This window comes from Biomphalaria glabrata, chromosome 9 (assembly GCF_947242115.1).
Source record: "Biomphalaria glabrata chromosome 9, xgBioGlab47.1, whole genome shotgun sequence".
Classification (NCBI taxonomy): domain Eukaryota; kingdom Metazoa; phylum Mollusca; class Gastropoda; family Planorbidae; genus Biomphalaria; species Biomphalaria glabrata.
Window position 1 is genome coordinate 44,515,150 of NC_074719.1, and position 17,352 is coordinate 44,532,501.

The 17,352-nt window shown below is 36.1% G+C and overlaps 1 protein-coding gene across 14 annotated transcripts in view; it reads right to left on the reverse strand.

Annotated features, from left to right (window-relative positions):
* Positions 1-2,506: 2,506 nt before the first annotated feature.
* The window catches only part of LOC106058359 (ras-specific guanine nucleotide-releasing factor RalGPS2-like), a 194,897-nt gene continuing 180,051 nt past the window's right edge, over positions 2,507-17,352 (reverse strand). For 13 of the 14 annotated variants that reach the window (XM_056042393.1, XM_056042388.1, XM_056042396.1 and 10 more), the window contains 15 exons: positions 17,141-17,191; positions 15,808-15,891; positions 15,597-15,686; positions 14,595-14,687; positions 12,895-13,018; positions 12,276-12,410; positions 11,989-12,082; positions 10,806-10,970; positions 10,508-10,671; positions 9,878-9,941; positions 9,495-9,612; positions 9,258-9,350; positions 8,960-9,065; positions 8,114-8,205; positions 2,507-7,330 (listed from right to left, as the gene is read on the reverse strand). In XM_056042393.1, coding sequence (XP_055898368.1) covers positions 7,304-7,330; positions 8,114-8,205; positions 8,960-9,065; positions 9,258-9,350; positions 9,495-9,612; positions 9,878-9,941; positions 10,508-10,671; positions 10,806-10,970; positions 11,989-12,082; positions 12,276-12,410; positions 12,895-13,018; positions 14,595-14,687; positions 15,597-15,686; positions 15,808-15,891; positions 17,141-17,191 — 1,500 coding nt within the window. In that variant the 3' untranslated portion in view covers positions 2,507-7,303. The remainder of the gene's footprint in view (positions 7,331-8,113; positions 8,206-8,959; positions 9,066-9,257; positions 9,351-9,494; positions 9,613-9,877; positions 9,942-10,507; positions 10,672-10,805; positions 10,971-11,988; positions 12,083-12,275; positions 12,411-12,894; positions 13,019-14,594; positions 14,688-15,596; positions 15,687-15,807; positions 15,892-17,140; positions 17,192-17,352) is intronic. The other variant, XM_056042389.1, reaches the window with a different exon arrangement.

Genomic DNA, 17,352 nt, shown 5'->3' on the forward strand with positions numbered 1-17,352 from the left:
CTAGCTCAGGCAACCCATTCCATGCTCTAACAGCACTAGGGAAGAAGAAGCATTTGTACAAATTTGTCCTAGCATATGGGACGAGGGATGTGTATTTATCTTTGTGTCTTTCTGAGAATTTTATTAAATTTTGTTTTTGTATTTGAAGATTATGGTTCAGTTTTTTATGTATAATTGCTATAGATCTTGTATAGATCTAAAATAGATAAATAAAGAAAATTCCTTTTTTTTTCCTGTGCATTTCGTTTGATGATCATTTTGGTGTCAAATAGGTTTTTGATCTTTCGGCAAACTAGGGATAAGCTTTAAGCCTATTCCAATGGCTGCCTGGTCGTGCGGTTTGCGCGCTGGACTGTCGTTCAGATTTATCGATGGTCCAGGGCTCAAACCCTGCTCGCTCCCATCCCCCGTCGTCCTGCGGGAGGTTTGGACTAGGAAGTAATTATCTTCAACTCTGAAGGACCATCCGAATTGTGTAAAACACAACAAAACTGAGCGGTGAGTAAGTTTAACTTATTTAAAATCGGGAAAATACTAATTGACAAACTTAAGTGAGCTGTAGAGCCATTATTTAAGGTGCATTGATTTTTACGTGTCAGCTGCAGGGTCCAAATATAGCCGTTTATACAATGGCTTATTAAAGGGTTTATTATAGAAATTTCTATAAATCAAATAAGAACAAAAAACTAAAATGTTATTTAACCTTGGTTAGGCCAATAATAGAATATGCATCCTCCGTTTGGGACCCCTCAACTCAAGAAAACATTAAGAAAGTGGAACAGACACACAATAGAGCAGTGAGATTGATAACAAACGAATAATCACGTTTGACTAGAGTAACCCCCTTTGTAAAATCACTAAATTTAGAAAGCCTTCAGGACAGAAGGCTCAAAAGTAAAGTAGCAATCATACATAAAACACTGAACCATAATCTTCAAATACAAAAACAAAATTTAATAAAATACTCAGAAAGACCCAAAGATAAAGGCACATTCCTCTTCCCATATGCTAGGACAAATTTGTACAAATACTCCTTCTTCCCTAGTGCTATTAGAGCATGGAATGGGTTGCCTGAGCTAGCCAGGAAAACCAGTGACTTGGCAGAATTTAAGTCATTGGTTAACATGCATGACTGAATGCATGACGCGTAGGACGTAATCATCTTCTTTTTTGAAGTAACGTCTGTATTATATAAGATAAGATAAGATGGCTGTTCACTAGCATGCAGAACTTTAGAGTGGGGGGGGGGGCGATTTTTTTCCCAAACCCTAACCCCCAGTAAACCCTAATTCTATGCATAAACGCGCGTACAACATATATATATTTGTGCACAAATTGTGTGATTTCTTTATTAAAATTCGTCCGTCCCCCCCCCCCCCCCGGATCTGCCAGTGTGGCTGTTGCTCAAAACGAGGGCGGAAAGCGGTTGAGAAAATTTGGGAATTCTGATGTACACGTCCCTGGAGCTAACACTAGCAGACGATAAGGCATAAAGAACAGTAACTCTCTAAGGGTGCCGCATTGTGATGAAGTGTGTGTGTATTTCTATGGTGACGGTGGGAAGAGGTTAGCGATTGGTGATGCAACATAGGTGGCGTTGTCGTCACTTTGGGTCTTAGTTAAGGCAGACGACTCCAGAACGTGAGACTGAAAGGTTGTGTTATTGTTCAGAAATATTACCGTATGACTCAAGTCTAGTACATTTATTTTGTATCAACTTCATTTTTGTGTCTATATTATAAATACAGTTCTTTTTAGTTTATTCACAAGGAAGTTATTCCAGTTATTTGATGTTTTATTAGTTAACATATATTACACCTACAGCGGTTTAGTTGTCTACCAGCAGTTTGGTGCTACAAGTCAACGACCGGTAACAAAACGTATGGTTCTATAGAAACAAAATAGTTAAGTCCCCTTTCAGACCTTGCGATTGATAGGGTAGATGATGTTAACTCAACTCAAGTCAAGTCAAAAGCCCAGTCTTCACCGAGAATCAAATCCAGGTCCCTAGGTTCGGAGCCAAGCACCTAACCACTCAGACACAGCATGAATCTATTGGGGAGAAGGGGGGGGGGTATGTGTGAAAAAGTCTTACCGATCAGGTTTGTACCCAGCACTCCCCTTCCCCTGTATTGGTTTATGCGGTAATCCAAGTTAATATCTTAAAGAAACACGAAGAACTTTCTAGAGTGGAGGCGGATATCATTTGTATACTTGGCATCGGTGTGTGGCAGAGTGACACTAACCAATGATCAATGAGGCTCAAATTCGAATACCAAACCATCAGTTATGGTAAAGGTAGCATGGAGGCCCCCCCCCCCCTCAAGTCCACAAAAGAGATTGGACCAGACTGCACTGACCATGCACTACATAAAAGAAGTAAAAAAAAATAAATAAAAGTAAGCATTTGATTTTGTAATCTTAAGTTTAGATATCGGTAAATGTCAAGGTATTTATGAATTTTAAAATGCTTAACAAACATCTGCCATAAAAAAACAACAACAAATTTTATTCATAAATATTTCTTTAATTATCAGTATTTGTATCAACTGCATATTGCATTTGGAGGTGCATGGTCAAAATACATGCAGAAGTCATTAGTTATCATTCAAATGTAGGAATAAACAAATACGAAACAAAACACAGAATTATAGTCAATGAACATAAATGTTTCATATTGTATGGTGTGGACTGAGTTCAGTTCTGATGCCTAGCACTATAACGTACTGTAATAAAGATGGATGACCAATCAAGTGGCTTGTTTTAACATCATTAGAAGTTGGGTTTATGTGGGTCGGTGATCGGGGACTTAGAACCATCCACTTGCATTATAAAAACGTACATGTGGGTTTATAAATTAGGGATTCATTTCCCCTTTTTTCAACTAAATAATTTGAAAAAAGTTTTTGTCAAAAATGTGATATGCCCAGAACAGGGAATCCATTCTACTTGCCCTGGCGGTTGTGGCTATTAGACTTCGCTGTAATCAGGAATGACCTGAAATCCCTATTTTAAAAAATAATAATAATAATTCTTCAACACCATGTGAAAATCTGAGTCACTTCCCTTTCAATGAAGTTTTTATGGAGTTACTTCCCTATCAACGCAGTGCTAGACATCAGACTTGCCAGGTAATCGTAACATTCCAAAGAAAAATGAAATGATTATAAGAACAAAATGTCTTTCAAAATGAATGCGAATCATGTTTCAGTAGCTAGTAGTTTGTTGTTTTTAATCCAATCAAAACAAAAGTCACAGAATGGAATGCACTGGACTCTTATGAGTTAAAAGATACAATGATTTTGTCCCAAATTGTATCTCATTATGTTGACACCTATTAACTTTACACGGGCAACATTGACTAAGCTGACAAATAGACTAAGGCCTGGGCTACAATACTTCAAGCAGCCAGGCCACACATTTATATTCTCTTGAAAATAAAAAAAGAATAAAACAGTGCCGGCTTTACACAAGGAGGAGCCACAACACCAAAGTAATGCAGTGAAAATATATACAACTTCAACAAACTAAGCAGCAGTTTAAAACAATGCCAAATACATAAACCTTGACCTTGCTGTGTCATAATACAAGCTGTGTATAGCAATGAGTAATGTATCAACATAGGTCCACATCACAAGATAGAACCTGGAACAAAGTCATTCATTGGGGTTTCGAACAAAAAAAAAAAAGTTTCATTTGAAGACTTTCAATAATGATTGAATCACAGCATTGTTGTCCTTAAATGTCCTAGTTTAGGACCTAGGGCACACACAGTGCTAGTTACTGGTAGGACTAGATCTGTACAACTTGGTTGTATGTCAAATTGCAGTGCAGGATACTGTCAATGTCTTAGCCTTACGGTTCTGTGGTGAAATACAATGCTCAAATACCTAGCCCATTAAATACTAGCTAAAAGCTTTGACGCGGTTCATTAATACTTTAAACTGTCAAAGTTCGGCTTGCAAGAGTTACAAAACTTACACAACCTTTGTTTTTATTTAATCTTATGATACTATTGAGTGGAGGAATTTTTAAAACAAGTCGAATTCTATTTGAATTATTCCTGACATTTTTAGTGTGAAAGTTTTCAAGCTTGTTTTTGTTTCCTCTGAAATTCTCTGAAGAGTTTATTTTATGTACAAAGAAAAACAAAATGGTTCAAAAAGTTGTTTTTACACCTATAACAATGAAAGTGCTGGGTTGAAAATAATCATTAAAACTATTACAAGTGCTGAGTAATTGATTCAGTGATTTTACATACAAGTGACTATTAGTACATCTTTAGCATAAAGACTTTAGTCTTACGTTTATGAAGAGAATAATATATAATCCTTTTAGTGTACAATAGTTATTCTAATCTTCTTCACCTATTAAACAAATATAATTTCAAATGTTTTAATTCTTATGAATAAAATTGGCTGATGTGACATTAGCCGTGAACTAGATCAAGAAATCTAGTTCAGAAATACATCACTATAATTGATGCATAAATACATTACAAGTAAAATAAATGTCATTTCATTGACATAGTGCCAATGTCCTTATAGTTTCAGTTCCAATTTGCAGCTACTCTGCCTTTTCCATATCTTCTCTAATGTTTATTGCACATATAAAAAAAAAACAACTAAAGTAAGTTCAAATAATTATATACAATCAAAACTAAGATACTCAACATTCTGACTACTGTGTAGACGGTATACAGTATATACAAGTCTAATATAGAGGAGTTAGAATATAGTGACTTACACCATAGGATATACTTTTTTTTGGTTTCGTTTTCAATAGTATACACAAAATAAAACTGCATTAGTGTTTCATATATATTGTTTTTTTAACAATCTCAAACATGCTTTGTAAATAAATCATTTAGTTTTGAGTGGGGAGAAACTGTTAGAAACTATACAAATCTAGACAGGATGTTATGTTTCTGTGTTGGCTGCTAGTTGGAAAGATGAATTAAAATGTAGCTTATTTCACAGTTATCTTTCTTGCTGTTATGAAAATACACTTTCTTATTGATGGGTTTATATTGTTTGTCTATCTTATCTTATATTTGTCTATAAATAGGTTTGTCTTGCCTGGTCAGGATGTCTTAAAAAAGGGCATTCATATTTACAGATTTTTTTCTCAGTGAGCGTCTGCCCTTTTGACGAAGCTGGACACAGGCAAGTCGTTTGTCACACCAGACGGGATGACGAAGACACAACCTCAAGCTGAATTGAAATTCTATTCATGTCACAACGCAACTGTCAACATTTTATTTGGACTACATGATGAGATATACCGCTGTCCCACGTGGCTGCAGTATCATACAGAGAGTTTTACTGCATCACCATTCACATGGCACACAGTACTTGACAATTCAGTTGGGAACTTTCTTGTCAATGGTAAAAGTCTTGCTGCTTACTTCTTCAGCTGACTGACACAGAGTTGTCCATGATTTCTAAAAACAGGAAGAACCCTTTATGCTGTGCATGTTATTTTCTGTCTCTCCTGTTATATAGCACACTCGTAGGTCAAGGTTATCAGGGGAGACAACATATTGCATAGGCCCAGAGTTTGGAGCTACAAACTCCAAATATAGATTTAGTAAATACAGCATACAAAACACCAGACACTGACGTCTCATTACACCATATCACATCTTAGTTCACATAAACTACATTTAGTGATGTTAAAAAATCCTTTTTTTTTAATCTCCTTCTAAAAAAATATATATTTTTCTAATGAAAACAACACTTCGGTTATTTTACAAGGTAAAACTCTATACTGAATAAAATCATTCACAAGTATTGTGTATCCAGCTACAGTTGAATAGCCTGACAATGTTCAGTGGAATCATCACGTTACTAATAAATCAAATCCATATGGTGGACATTCCACTGTAATAATCCACACCTTAGCTCTGAATCTTCAGCAAAGCTATGGAGCACAAATCAGATTGAGTCAAGGAAGAATTGAGGCTTGAGTTATAACAACATTAAAAACACAAGTTTTTTTGGAAGACGCAAATAGTTTAAAAAAAAAAAAAGACAACAAATAATGAAACTCAGAATTGAAACAAATCCTACTGATCTTCTGGAAGTTAAGAAATAAAAGTTGTGCCATGAAGTTTGAGATACAGAGGCTCAGAGAGAAGACGTTTCCTTTTTTAGCCCTAGAGATATAAAAAAGTTTTTGGAAAAAAATTGTGTCGAGTTAAGTCAGCTTTTCTTTTTTCTTCTCCACAAAAACAGTTCCAAGTGCTGCTTTTGAGTTTAAAAACTTAACTCCAAATCGTATTTATAGTTTTTGAAAAAAAGATGTCGATGTATCTACACATTTCAATTTATAAATTTGGCACAAAAGTGAGAAATTTTTTTTTATTATCAACAAATTTGTACATAATGCAATAGACAAGAGGATTACAAATTTGAGTAGGGTAGAGACTAGTTGAAATAACACTGGCCTAGTTGATGTACTGGAGCAGTCTCAAGATAATGGAAATGATGCTCTCAGGTATCAGCATTTCTCCGTTACAACGAGTCAAGTCATTAAATTGTTTATTTAGATCAGAATGTAGGATGCACTGCAGTTACCAGAATGTCCCAACTGACAATACAAATTGACATAAGTGGGTGGGCAGTGTGGAGTATTACATGGTACTGACCGGGGGGGAAATACAAGAATTTTCAGGTCATGGGGAAAAACAACAACTCTGAAATCTGCCAATGAAAAGTGTAGCAGACGACATCCCATCATTCCACAGTTCTCCATTTGTTGAAACAACTCAAGTCTTCGCATTGACATAATGTCTAGTTTAAAATTTGGTTTAAAAATGTGTTTTCAGAAGACTGTCCTTGTAAAAACAGACAAAAAACAAAGTCCTAAAGTTAAAACAAATGTCCACTCCAGCTGTGATGCTCCTTCTTCTATAAAACTAGTTTCACAATCTTTTTGTGTGTGTGTGGAATCAATGGCCTTCAATGCAAACAATGGCTTTCATATTCTCAGTGCAAGCAACATTCATTACAGGCCATGCAAGGCTGGCCATCTCAGTGTGTGTCTGATTCCAGATAATTTATCCCGCGGACTAGAGTTATGTGCCCTTGTCAAGAGGTTGAAGCTAAATTGTTTCCCTTTGCCCCCAAGAAGGATGAATGGATTCTGATGTGTTCAGGCCCGCTGAACAAGACAGAGACAAAAATAAAATGATGTCTGGGGCAAGTCAGGAGGTGACGGTGGTGCAGGTGATGAGTAGACTTGCACATGTCACACGCTCAAGTTGGTGCAGGTTTCTCAATGGTTCATTTCTCAGAGATCTTCAATCAAACGACATCAAATTTACAGGCTGAAACAGATATATATTAAAAAAAAAAGGTCAACCATCAAATAAAGAACAAAGGTAATTATATTCAAGTTTATTTCATGACATATACTTTGATCTTTAAACAGTGTATATAAAAATGCCTGAGGAAGCACCCAGCCTAGCTCACAGCTCAGCAGCAGAAAGCTGGCTAGAAGATATTTGATATTTTGGTTTTTAGGCACATTGGCAGAATTCAGGCCATGTCGTGCCCTAGCTAGAAGAAGAAGACAGCCTGAGGGGTAGGAGAAACAAAAATATAGGGCACTATATCATGATCTTATTTACTGCCCAAACTCAATAAGAGACAGTAGCTTAGCAACCATGGCCTGAAGGGTTTCACTGCATTTCTTCCCATGACCATTCTGGAACCAAATCCAACCCAAGTTTTTAAGGTGTGGGAGGGCGAGTTTATATTCTTAACCCAGGCCAATGGGGTACCTCGCCATGCTACTTGTAGCATTGCTCCAATAAACAATATTAATTCTTTCTACTTACAATAATAAGCTTGTAGTTTTATTTTTATTGTAAAAACAAAGTCATTAAAAGCATTATCTGGACTCTTTCAAGAATATATTTAAATCCATGTTAACATTTCTAGAATTTGAATAAAATAAGTTTTTTTTTTTACCCTTAAATACATTAGAAAACTTACTAAAGGAATGGTGTCAGCAGCTTTGCTAATCTGAGATGTGATGTTTAGATGTGATGTTTAGATGTGATGTTTAGATGTGTAGAATTGAGTCACAGGGAATGTTTGAAACTTACCTTTTGTGTGCCTCTCTTAGTGGCTTCATTGAGATACCTGCACCACTGGAGCGCATTACACTGGGTACCTGCACGGAACTTGTACACATTACCTGAGGAGGAGGCGTTTCATTCTATCAATATTGGCAAAAGTAGAAACATCCAATGTGTCACATCAAAACAATAGCAACATCATAACATAGCACAACATCATAACATAGCAAAGTCACGGAATACAAATGTTACAGATAATTTCTAGGTAACAAAAAGGAAATCTGAATGACAACAGCTATTGGGCCTTATAATGACCTTCTGACCCCCTGCCAAAAGATGCCAAGTTAAGACTGAATGGGCATATAATGAGATCCTTAGAGCTTTCAAAGACTTTTCAGCAGGGACCAGTAGAGTGAAAAGAAAAGGCAGACAAAGGAAACAACTTGGAGGACAACATGAAGGAATGAAAGTCCCTAATCCTGAAAAAAGAGGAATGGGGAGATATGGTTGATGGATCATGTGTGGTGCCCCCACATTGCTGCATTAACTGCTTCTCTTTCATTAAAATTTCATCCCAATTTATCACATACAAAATTAAAAAAAAAATAATTGTGTAAGGTAATGATGTTATTATATATTCTGCTGGAGAGCTTGCAAGTTAACTTTTTTTTTGGGGTATTTTCTTTGAGTTTTTCTTTAGTCTTCCTAAAGTAAGTCTAAGTAAGTTATATATAAGTAAGTTAGTCTTCCTATCCATGGCCAATAATGCCTACTGTCTATTAAGTTCAAACAATGAAGAGTTTAAATTTAAAAACCAAATAAGGTGTAGGGAGAATCGCATAAGATTTTACAAACATATACAAGGGAGCGTACCTTTGACAGGGTCTGTGAGCTGGAATGCATCAGGCTGAAGTGGATTATCTCCCATGATCACCATCCACCCCAATATGGAGGTCATTTTATGTGGATTAGATTTAAACTGAAATACAAAGACAACAAGGTAAATTACGCAGAAAAACTAAAACACATGCAAAACACCAAGTCTACTTAATGCTATTAAATGATTAACCAAACACCTAAAATCAAGAATTTCGTTCTAGCTTTTGATTGGTTCATTTGATTCAATCATATAAATACGAAAAAATAGAAGAAAAAAAAAAAGAAATCTTACATTAGAACGATCTGAGCCTCGTAATGTTTTAGCTGGGTAAAATAAAAGGTTTGATCCCCATAAGGCCACCCAGTACCTGGACCATGAGGACACCTGCAGACAGAAAAGAAAATAACATTACAGTACAGTTAAGTGTGCCAGCATTGATTGTTACCATAAAAAGAACAAATCAATCTAGCAGAGACTGGCCATAATGCCCATGCATACATCCTAACCGCAACCCTAACCCTAACTCACTGTTGGTTTCTTCCCCTCCTTGATTAAAGTTTTTCTCTTCAGACATCCCTGACATGTAAAACTCTGATCTTTACTGGCCGGCAACTGGTCATCTTCGGACTCTCGACGAGAAAAACTGCTGAAGACACAAATAGATGCATAAATCAAAATTATTTTTGACTCATCAACCATGTTAACTTAATCATTACATGATAACTTAATCACTACATGATCACTTTACAAGAAACTTGGTATTAAAAAAAAGAAGAAGATATAATGTTATTAGCAGAGATCTCAACTTTTATTGCAGCAACAAACAAAAAACTAAATGATGCTAAATAACAAAAAAATATGACTTCACTAGGATATGATCACAACTAAAAACTGTCTAGCTGTTAACTTACTTGGACAGAGCAGGCCAGAAGGATTCCTGGTCACTAGAGGTTGATTCCATCATTTCTCTGTTTTCTAAACACAAAACAAAACAAAAATACTTAAAAAAAACAACAACTTATATGATGTGTAGTTGTATCAATTAGTTCAGATTAGTCATGTCATTTAATTTGTAATAGAGCTAGACCAACAACAAATCTGTGTGATTAGAAATATTTTTACCAGTTGTTTTTGCTTAGCACTATTTCATGCTTTTAGCTTTCTCACTATGCTATGATCCTGGACTAGTTGGTAAAATGGAGGGTGGGGGAGAAAGAATGGGAGATCTGGGTGAATTTTACCGTATTCGCTTTTTAGAAAAGGAGAAAAAGACCTGAATTCAAACTCAAGCCAACATTCTAACCACTCTGCTAGTGAGGTGTGTATGAAAATAGAAGATTGTATAGTATTTTTGTTTCAAACTTACTTTAAAACGACAACCTTTAAAGGGTTCAGCTTATACCATCACCTCAGTCAAGTAAAAATTTTTTTTCTTTGTTCAAGATACCAAACAAAATCATTACCAATAGTTAATTAACTAACTGGTTAATTTTTTTTTTTTAGTAAAAAAAACAACAATTCACAGGATAAATGACACTTACCTGTCTGAAGCTTGCTGCAAACTGACCCTTCACTGGACGCACAGGGAGATTCCTCCAGGACACTGTCGTCCAGTAAATGTCGAATGCCCTGGATATATGGGGCAGTGGCTCTACTGGGCAGACTGTTGGACTTTTCTGCTTGTGGGTGTGTACAGGACATAAAACTGCAGACAAAACAGAGTAGGCAATGAATTAATGATTAAGCAAAGTGATAGAATGTATTAGCACATTCTAGTGAGCCTTTCAACAAACATAAAAATAGATCCAAGCTTAAATACAGAAACAAACAGGATCTTACTTTGCACTAAGACTTCTAGACTTCCGGTGTGTGGCTGCTGACACTCTGGCAACACTCAGCTGATTCCTGGGCTCTGAGTGTGGGGACGGAGGGGGGTAGGTGTTGACATCCTCCCTGGAAGAGGAGGACGATGCTGTGCCAGGAGGTTCCAGCTTGAGAGACAATCTACAAAGACAAATATAACAAAATATGTGATACACTCTATTGAAGAGAATTTTAAAGTTTAAATAATATGGAAGCAATGATTTAGAATAATGTCTGGAGATAGAAACAAAAGATTTATAACTGTGTTAAACTGTGAAGTAGACATTGTAAGACTGCTCAGAAAGTTGACAAGTGTCCAGAGACAGTTTGATGAAATAGACATTGTAAGACTGCTCAGAAATCCGACAAGTGTCCAGAGACAGTTTGATGAAATAGACATTGTAAGACTGGTCAGAAATCCGACAAGTGTCCAGAGACAGTTTGATGAAATAGACATTGTAAGACTGCTCAGAAATCCGACAAGTGTCCAGAGACAGTTTGATGAAATAGACATTGTAAGACTGGTCAGAAATCCGACAAGTGTCCAGAGACAGTTTGATGAAATAGACATTGTAAGACTGCTCAGAAATCCGACAAGTGTCCAGAGACAGTTTGATGAAATAGACATTGTAAGACTGCTCAGAAATCCGACAAGTGTCCAGAGACAGTTTGATGAAATAGACATTGTAAGACTGCTCAGAAATCCGACAAGTGTCCAGAGACAGTTTGATGAAATAGACATTGTAAGACTGCTCAGAAATCCAACAAGTGTCCAGAGACAGTTTGATGAAATAGACATTGTAAGACTGCTCAGAAATCCGACAAGTGTCCAGAGACAGTTTGATGAAATAGACATTGTAAGATTGCTCAGAAAGTTCACAAATCTCCTGGGACATCCATCCATCCCAGAGGTGCTACAACCCATGGAGGGCTGTGGCATGCTTTAACACATCCCTCCATTCTGATCTCCCTTTGGGTCAGCTGCCTTTTGGCTGACAAGTGTCCAGAGACATATGGATGATAAAGAGGTGCCAACAACAGAGACAAGAAGACAGGTATGTCAAGGTAAACAAAGATGAAGATGTACCAACAACAAAATTTCAACTTAACATCAAGCTCTTAAAAGAATTGATAAAAACCAAACAACAGAATCACTCACTTGTAGTTGTCATCCTCTACAAATTTCTGCAGTTCTTCAATGTATCTGACAGACTTCAAGTAGTTTTGGATATGCTCTAATACTGTGTAGTTCTCTAAACAGTTGGAAGAATAAAAATATGACAGCATGACTACGAGAGAAATCTATCTGTTAATAATGCTAACAATTTTTATCTTCTGTTTTAAAGAAATGCCTGTAATTTATATGATAAGATAATGACCAAAATTAAGATAATTTGAATGTACAGATGAGATGTAAGTTGAAACGATTCGGTTTACAAAATGTACCTCCGTATTCAGACTGTTGAAAATCAGCAATGACTCTCAGAATGTTATTCATCTGTACCCTCCTTGGCTGACTTTCCAATCCTCCAGAGTGAGGGTGAGCAACATCAATGTAGATGAGATCAGTCAAGTACAGACCTGTAAACACACAACATCACACGCAATGTTAAAATCAGCTGAGCCTAGACACCCAATATTTATGTCTATTATAAAAGTACAATTTTAGAAGTCTACAGGGCAGATAAAAATGAGGTCACAAGTAAAGTGTCTAGTTAAACAAGATTCATTCTCCCCATTCTAAAGACTGGTTCAAGTCATAGCTGGGTCACTTCAGAGATCTCATAGTCTCAACAAATACCATCAATTACTTCTACTAGGGTTTAATCTACAAAAGGAGATTGAGGTCACCACCAGTTTAAGAGCCTGTAGATTTTTTTATTTCTATAGGGCGATGGCTGATAAGTTTTAGCATTATCTGTGGACCCTGACAGATGTCTCTAGGACCAGACGAACGTCAGGCTCTTAGTTCAACCACTAATTACTTTACCACTAGGCTATATACTTTACATAAAATATCAACTGAAAACTGGGTGAACTGGAAGATTGGTGACCAAGCACTGACCTAAATATGGAATACAAGGCAGGCGGACATTCTCCATGTAGTCTCGTAACTTTTGTCTGTTGCTGTTTTCAGAAAACAAGTCAGCCATTCTTTCGTAGGTACTCTTGTCTTTCTTGGACAACATCTGATATAAAAAGAGTCAAATAAATATAACTTACATTAACAAGTTAGTCAACAGTACACATAAAATATTTTGAAAAATTCTTACAACAAAGGATTCCACCCAAACCAAAAGATGTCATTGAGAGAGAGAGAGAGAGAGATAAAGAACAAACAGTGTTCAATGAAGCGTGACAAGTTCAATCAACAAATAAATCAGGTCATCATGCTGCACGAAATGTTGATAATGAGATAAACCAGACTATTTAGGATACAATTAACAGAAAACCCTCACAGCTAGAGAATGTAAAACTTTATAAAACAATGTAGACCAGTGAGGCTCAAACCTTTAGAGACTGGGGACTATTTAAAGGCCCCCCCCCCCCAATAAATCATCTGACAAAACCGAGCCTCATATGGAAACAGTGAAAGAAATGAAGAAAGAAGATATTTTCACTTTACTTCTGTAAGGTCTGCACTGCATTCCCAACTCTTTTTTTTCTCAATTTTTGTCTCTTTAAACTTACTGTTAATAAGATCAAATTTAAACTAAATCCATTCTCAACTACTCATTGGAACACTTACTGGTTCATAACCATGTATTCAAACATTCAACTTATTCCCTTTCAAACCAATCTGGCATGTGAAGAAATACAAATAACCTGTTCAATTTGACATTTACCTGGTCAAGGAATGGCAAGAGAGCCCAGTGGAATAAAGGAGACGATAGAAAGGAACACTGTGAAAGAACTCCTTAAGAAAGTAAAGTGAAAGGGAGGAATGCTAACTACTGGAAGAGCACATTTTGTGTGTGTGTGTGTTACACAATCAGTCTAGTTAACAAGGATGGCTCATTCTCTTTAAAGGAGAAATAAAATGAGAATAACCTTCAAGTCCACACCATTGAAAATAATAATCTCTAATCTGAACTTCCATTTGTCTAACAGCAGAGTACAGTCATAAACTTGAAGAGTAGGGAGCGTAAAATCTAGTTTGACCTGGCACAATTTTCTAACCAACGAAAAGTAAAATATTAAAAAAAAAAAGAAATCTATTGAAAAGACTTAAAAAAGGGAATAAATTAGTTTGTGTATGTGTGTGTGTAACATAAAAACAAAAAACTCCTAAACAAAATGAAAACAAAACAAGCAATAACATTGTTTAAGTTTGTTTTAAAAAAGAAAAAGGAAAGATCACTGATGCAGTCTGACAAGCAAACAAACAAAAAAAAATCTGTTTTATGAAACAGGTGAACAGAAACATACAGAGGTATAACACCATGTCATGCTGATCTTCAGTAAAGTACGTTCAGTTCACAGAGGTGACACCCACCTGGTTCCCTATCCTCAACAGCTGAGACTACCCACATTAAAACATAATGTTCTTTAAGTGTTTCATTTTTTGTTCATCAATTTCAATATTTCTATTAAGAAAAATGTTTTAAACAAACACTTGCTCTTACTGTACTTATCAAAACCACATACAGATATCCAAAGCCAAAACACATTTTTTTTTCCAGGCATGGATTAAAGTGAACACTTGATTTGAAATGTTTCAAACTCTTGACCAGACAGTGAAACAAAACAAAAAGCAGTACTCACCATCCATGTGTGTGATAGTCTAAAAATAGCCGCACTTTGTAATGCTGATATTACTGCCATCTCTGCATGAAGGTTGTTCAGATCATGGAGTTTCTGGAAAATACAATGAACATTTAGATAGACACAATGCTTTGAAATAGTTCACCAGATATTATAGCTTTCATATATAGTTCACCAGATGTTATAGCTTTTATATAGCTCTACTTTCATGCTTATAGCATGCTTAAAGTGCTATGGTCCATTCTCATTTGGGAAGGGGGGGGGGTATCTAGGAGAAGGTTTTCCTTGCTGCCTTTAAGCGCTCAGTAAACACAACTCTGCCCAAGTCGGGTGTCGAACCTCGAGCCCCCTTCATAGGCAGCCAAGCCAAGTTCAAGTGTACTTAGCTTTTCGACCACGCTTCCAGTATAAGGTTATTCAGAAAATGAAATGTCAATTTCAATATTCTGTGGGTATTTTATAGTAAAAGAAACATCTCTCAGGATAGATCACTTGATTAAGAACATTACTTGAAAAATTAGTTAGTTTTTCACCCCTTTTTGTGTTTATGGGTCAGAGCGTTGCAAAGAATAGAAAGAAACAATCTAGTATTGGCTTGTGTAAGCTAAGATTTGAAAGCAATGCCAGGTGATGATCATGTGGTCAAGCTTCTGGTCATTACAAGTCATGAAATGAGTCACTTTGGTTGGTCGGCACTTTGCTGGCAGGGAGAGACATTGGGGAAAGTGCTACGACCAACCTTACCTTCCAAAATGTTAATAGAATATGTTTTCTTGTAGTTTTAAATCTTTCTTATTGCCCTAGTGATATGCCCAAACCTGTGACCGCAGCTGTGCATCAAGGATTGGCCTCTTTAGTCACACAAGAAGTTGAAAAGGGGAAAATATCATCTCTTGAGATGCCACATGCTAGTGATCCAGAAGAATCTTCTGTCGTGTGAGAATGCCCAGCCATAGTGGACAGAGCCTTGCTAACACAAGCAAAAAAAAAAACAAAACATACCTTTGCTATCTTGATGAAGTGTGCCAGAACTTCTGCTCTTGTCTTCAATGTCTGACAATTTAAAATCTCTTTCTGGACCCAGAAGTTCACCTGGTGAATAAAAACAAAAAAAAAAGGTTTCAGTTCAGCATTTGTGCCTTTACATTGGTGTCAGAAGTGAAGTTCACCAAAAGACAAAGAACAGCTAAGCTGCAAACACAAACAGACTTACATGGTTAAATCTCCTGGTGAAGGCCACAACATTGGGTGCTTTGATCAGCTTTTCTTTTGTGGTCCAGGCACAGGATGTTAGCTCCTGTAGGATAAGACAATGTACAGTGTCATTTAGAGTAGTCATATTGCCAAAACTATGTTTCTTCATAATAAAATACAACAGACATACAAGAAGGTCAGAGGTTTTCAAATTGTGGCCATGCACCCCAGGCGTCTGCCTGATGACCATAGGAAATCCATAGAAAGATGAACATTTAAATAACTTCTACACTTAAAGCCAGTTTATCAGATCAGATAATTTTAATAATAATCAACTCGACCATCATTACTGTTTAGTAAGTCTATTATGTACTAATCTTTGTAAATCTTAACAAACATTTGAAGACATTATTCGCTTTTATATATCCGACTGTGGTGTTGAACCCTTTTGTGCGTGGACATATTCAGATCCCAATCACATATGAATCCATACTAATACAGGAGCAGCTTATTGAAATACTGAGCATGAGGAACTTAAACCAATGTCTGAACAAGGAGATGCGGTGGCTACGTAACAACCACTACGTAACAAGCATTGAGTCGGACAAAAAATACCTTCATAAAATCTTAACTTCATTGCAATTCATTATTTCTTTTTTCCATTTTTTAAAAAATAATTTAAATAAACACTCCTTCAAAAAAATGTCTTTTTTTTTAAAAAAAAACCTTTGCAACTTATGTACTTTGCAACTTATGTACTTTGCATTTATGTAGCTTTTTCACTACCATGGGCAGGTTCTGAGTGTTTAAAGGTGTTAAAAAAGAAAAAAGTTTGAGAACCTATGATAACATGAGTCCTTTGTTTTTTACTTTAGTCCAGCAAGGTGTCCTATAATTTCTATTGTATTGGTCCAGCAATGTTTATTGTATTATTCAATACAACTCACAACTACAGCAGTTTAATCTTTCTTCTTTTTTCTTCTTCATAAGTTTAAATCTCTAATAAAAAATAATAAAAAAACAATGTGTCTACAGAATATAAGCTAAATACCTAATGAATACATCGACCAACATTTTCTTTCTTTTCTTTTATTTCAAACACGCCAAGAACAAAAAGAAATTTGCTTCAAGTTTGTATAAAAAAAAAAGGTCAAAGAATTTCTGCTAAGTTCTAAAAGAAGTCATTTTGTTTTACACGTGACATGAAAAGTTAGAGGAGGAGGAAGTATTTAATGTGGGTTCTCCCCCCCCCCCCAAAAAAACAACAACAACAACAACTAAAAACCCAACAACAACAAAAAAACCCAACAAAAAACAATGACACTATCTTAGAGAGATATGAATGTACTCACATCTGGCTGTATAGACTTGAACACTGGCAGGTCCAGTAAAGTGATCTGACTCTGTGGACAAACCCAAACACACTGGTAAATACACACACTATCAGGGTGATCCTCATCCTCCAGCACTCCCCCCAAACACACACACACAATTTTAAACCCAAATCTGAATTATCAATATTTCTTTTAACAAGGGCAGTAAGCACAGCAGACTTCCTGTATAC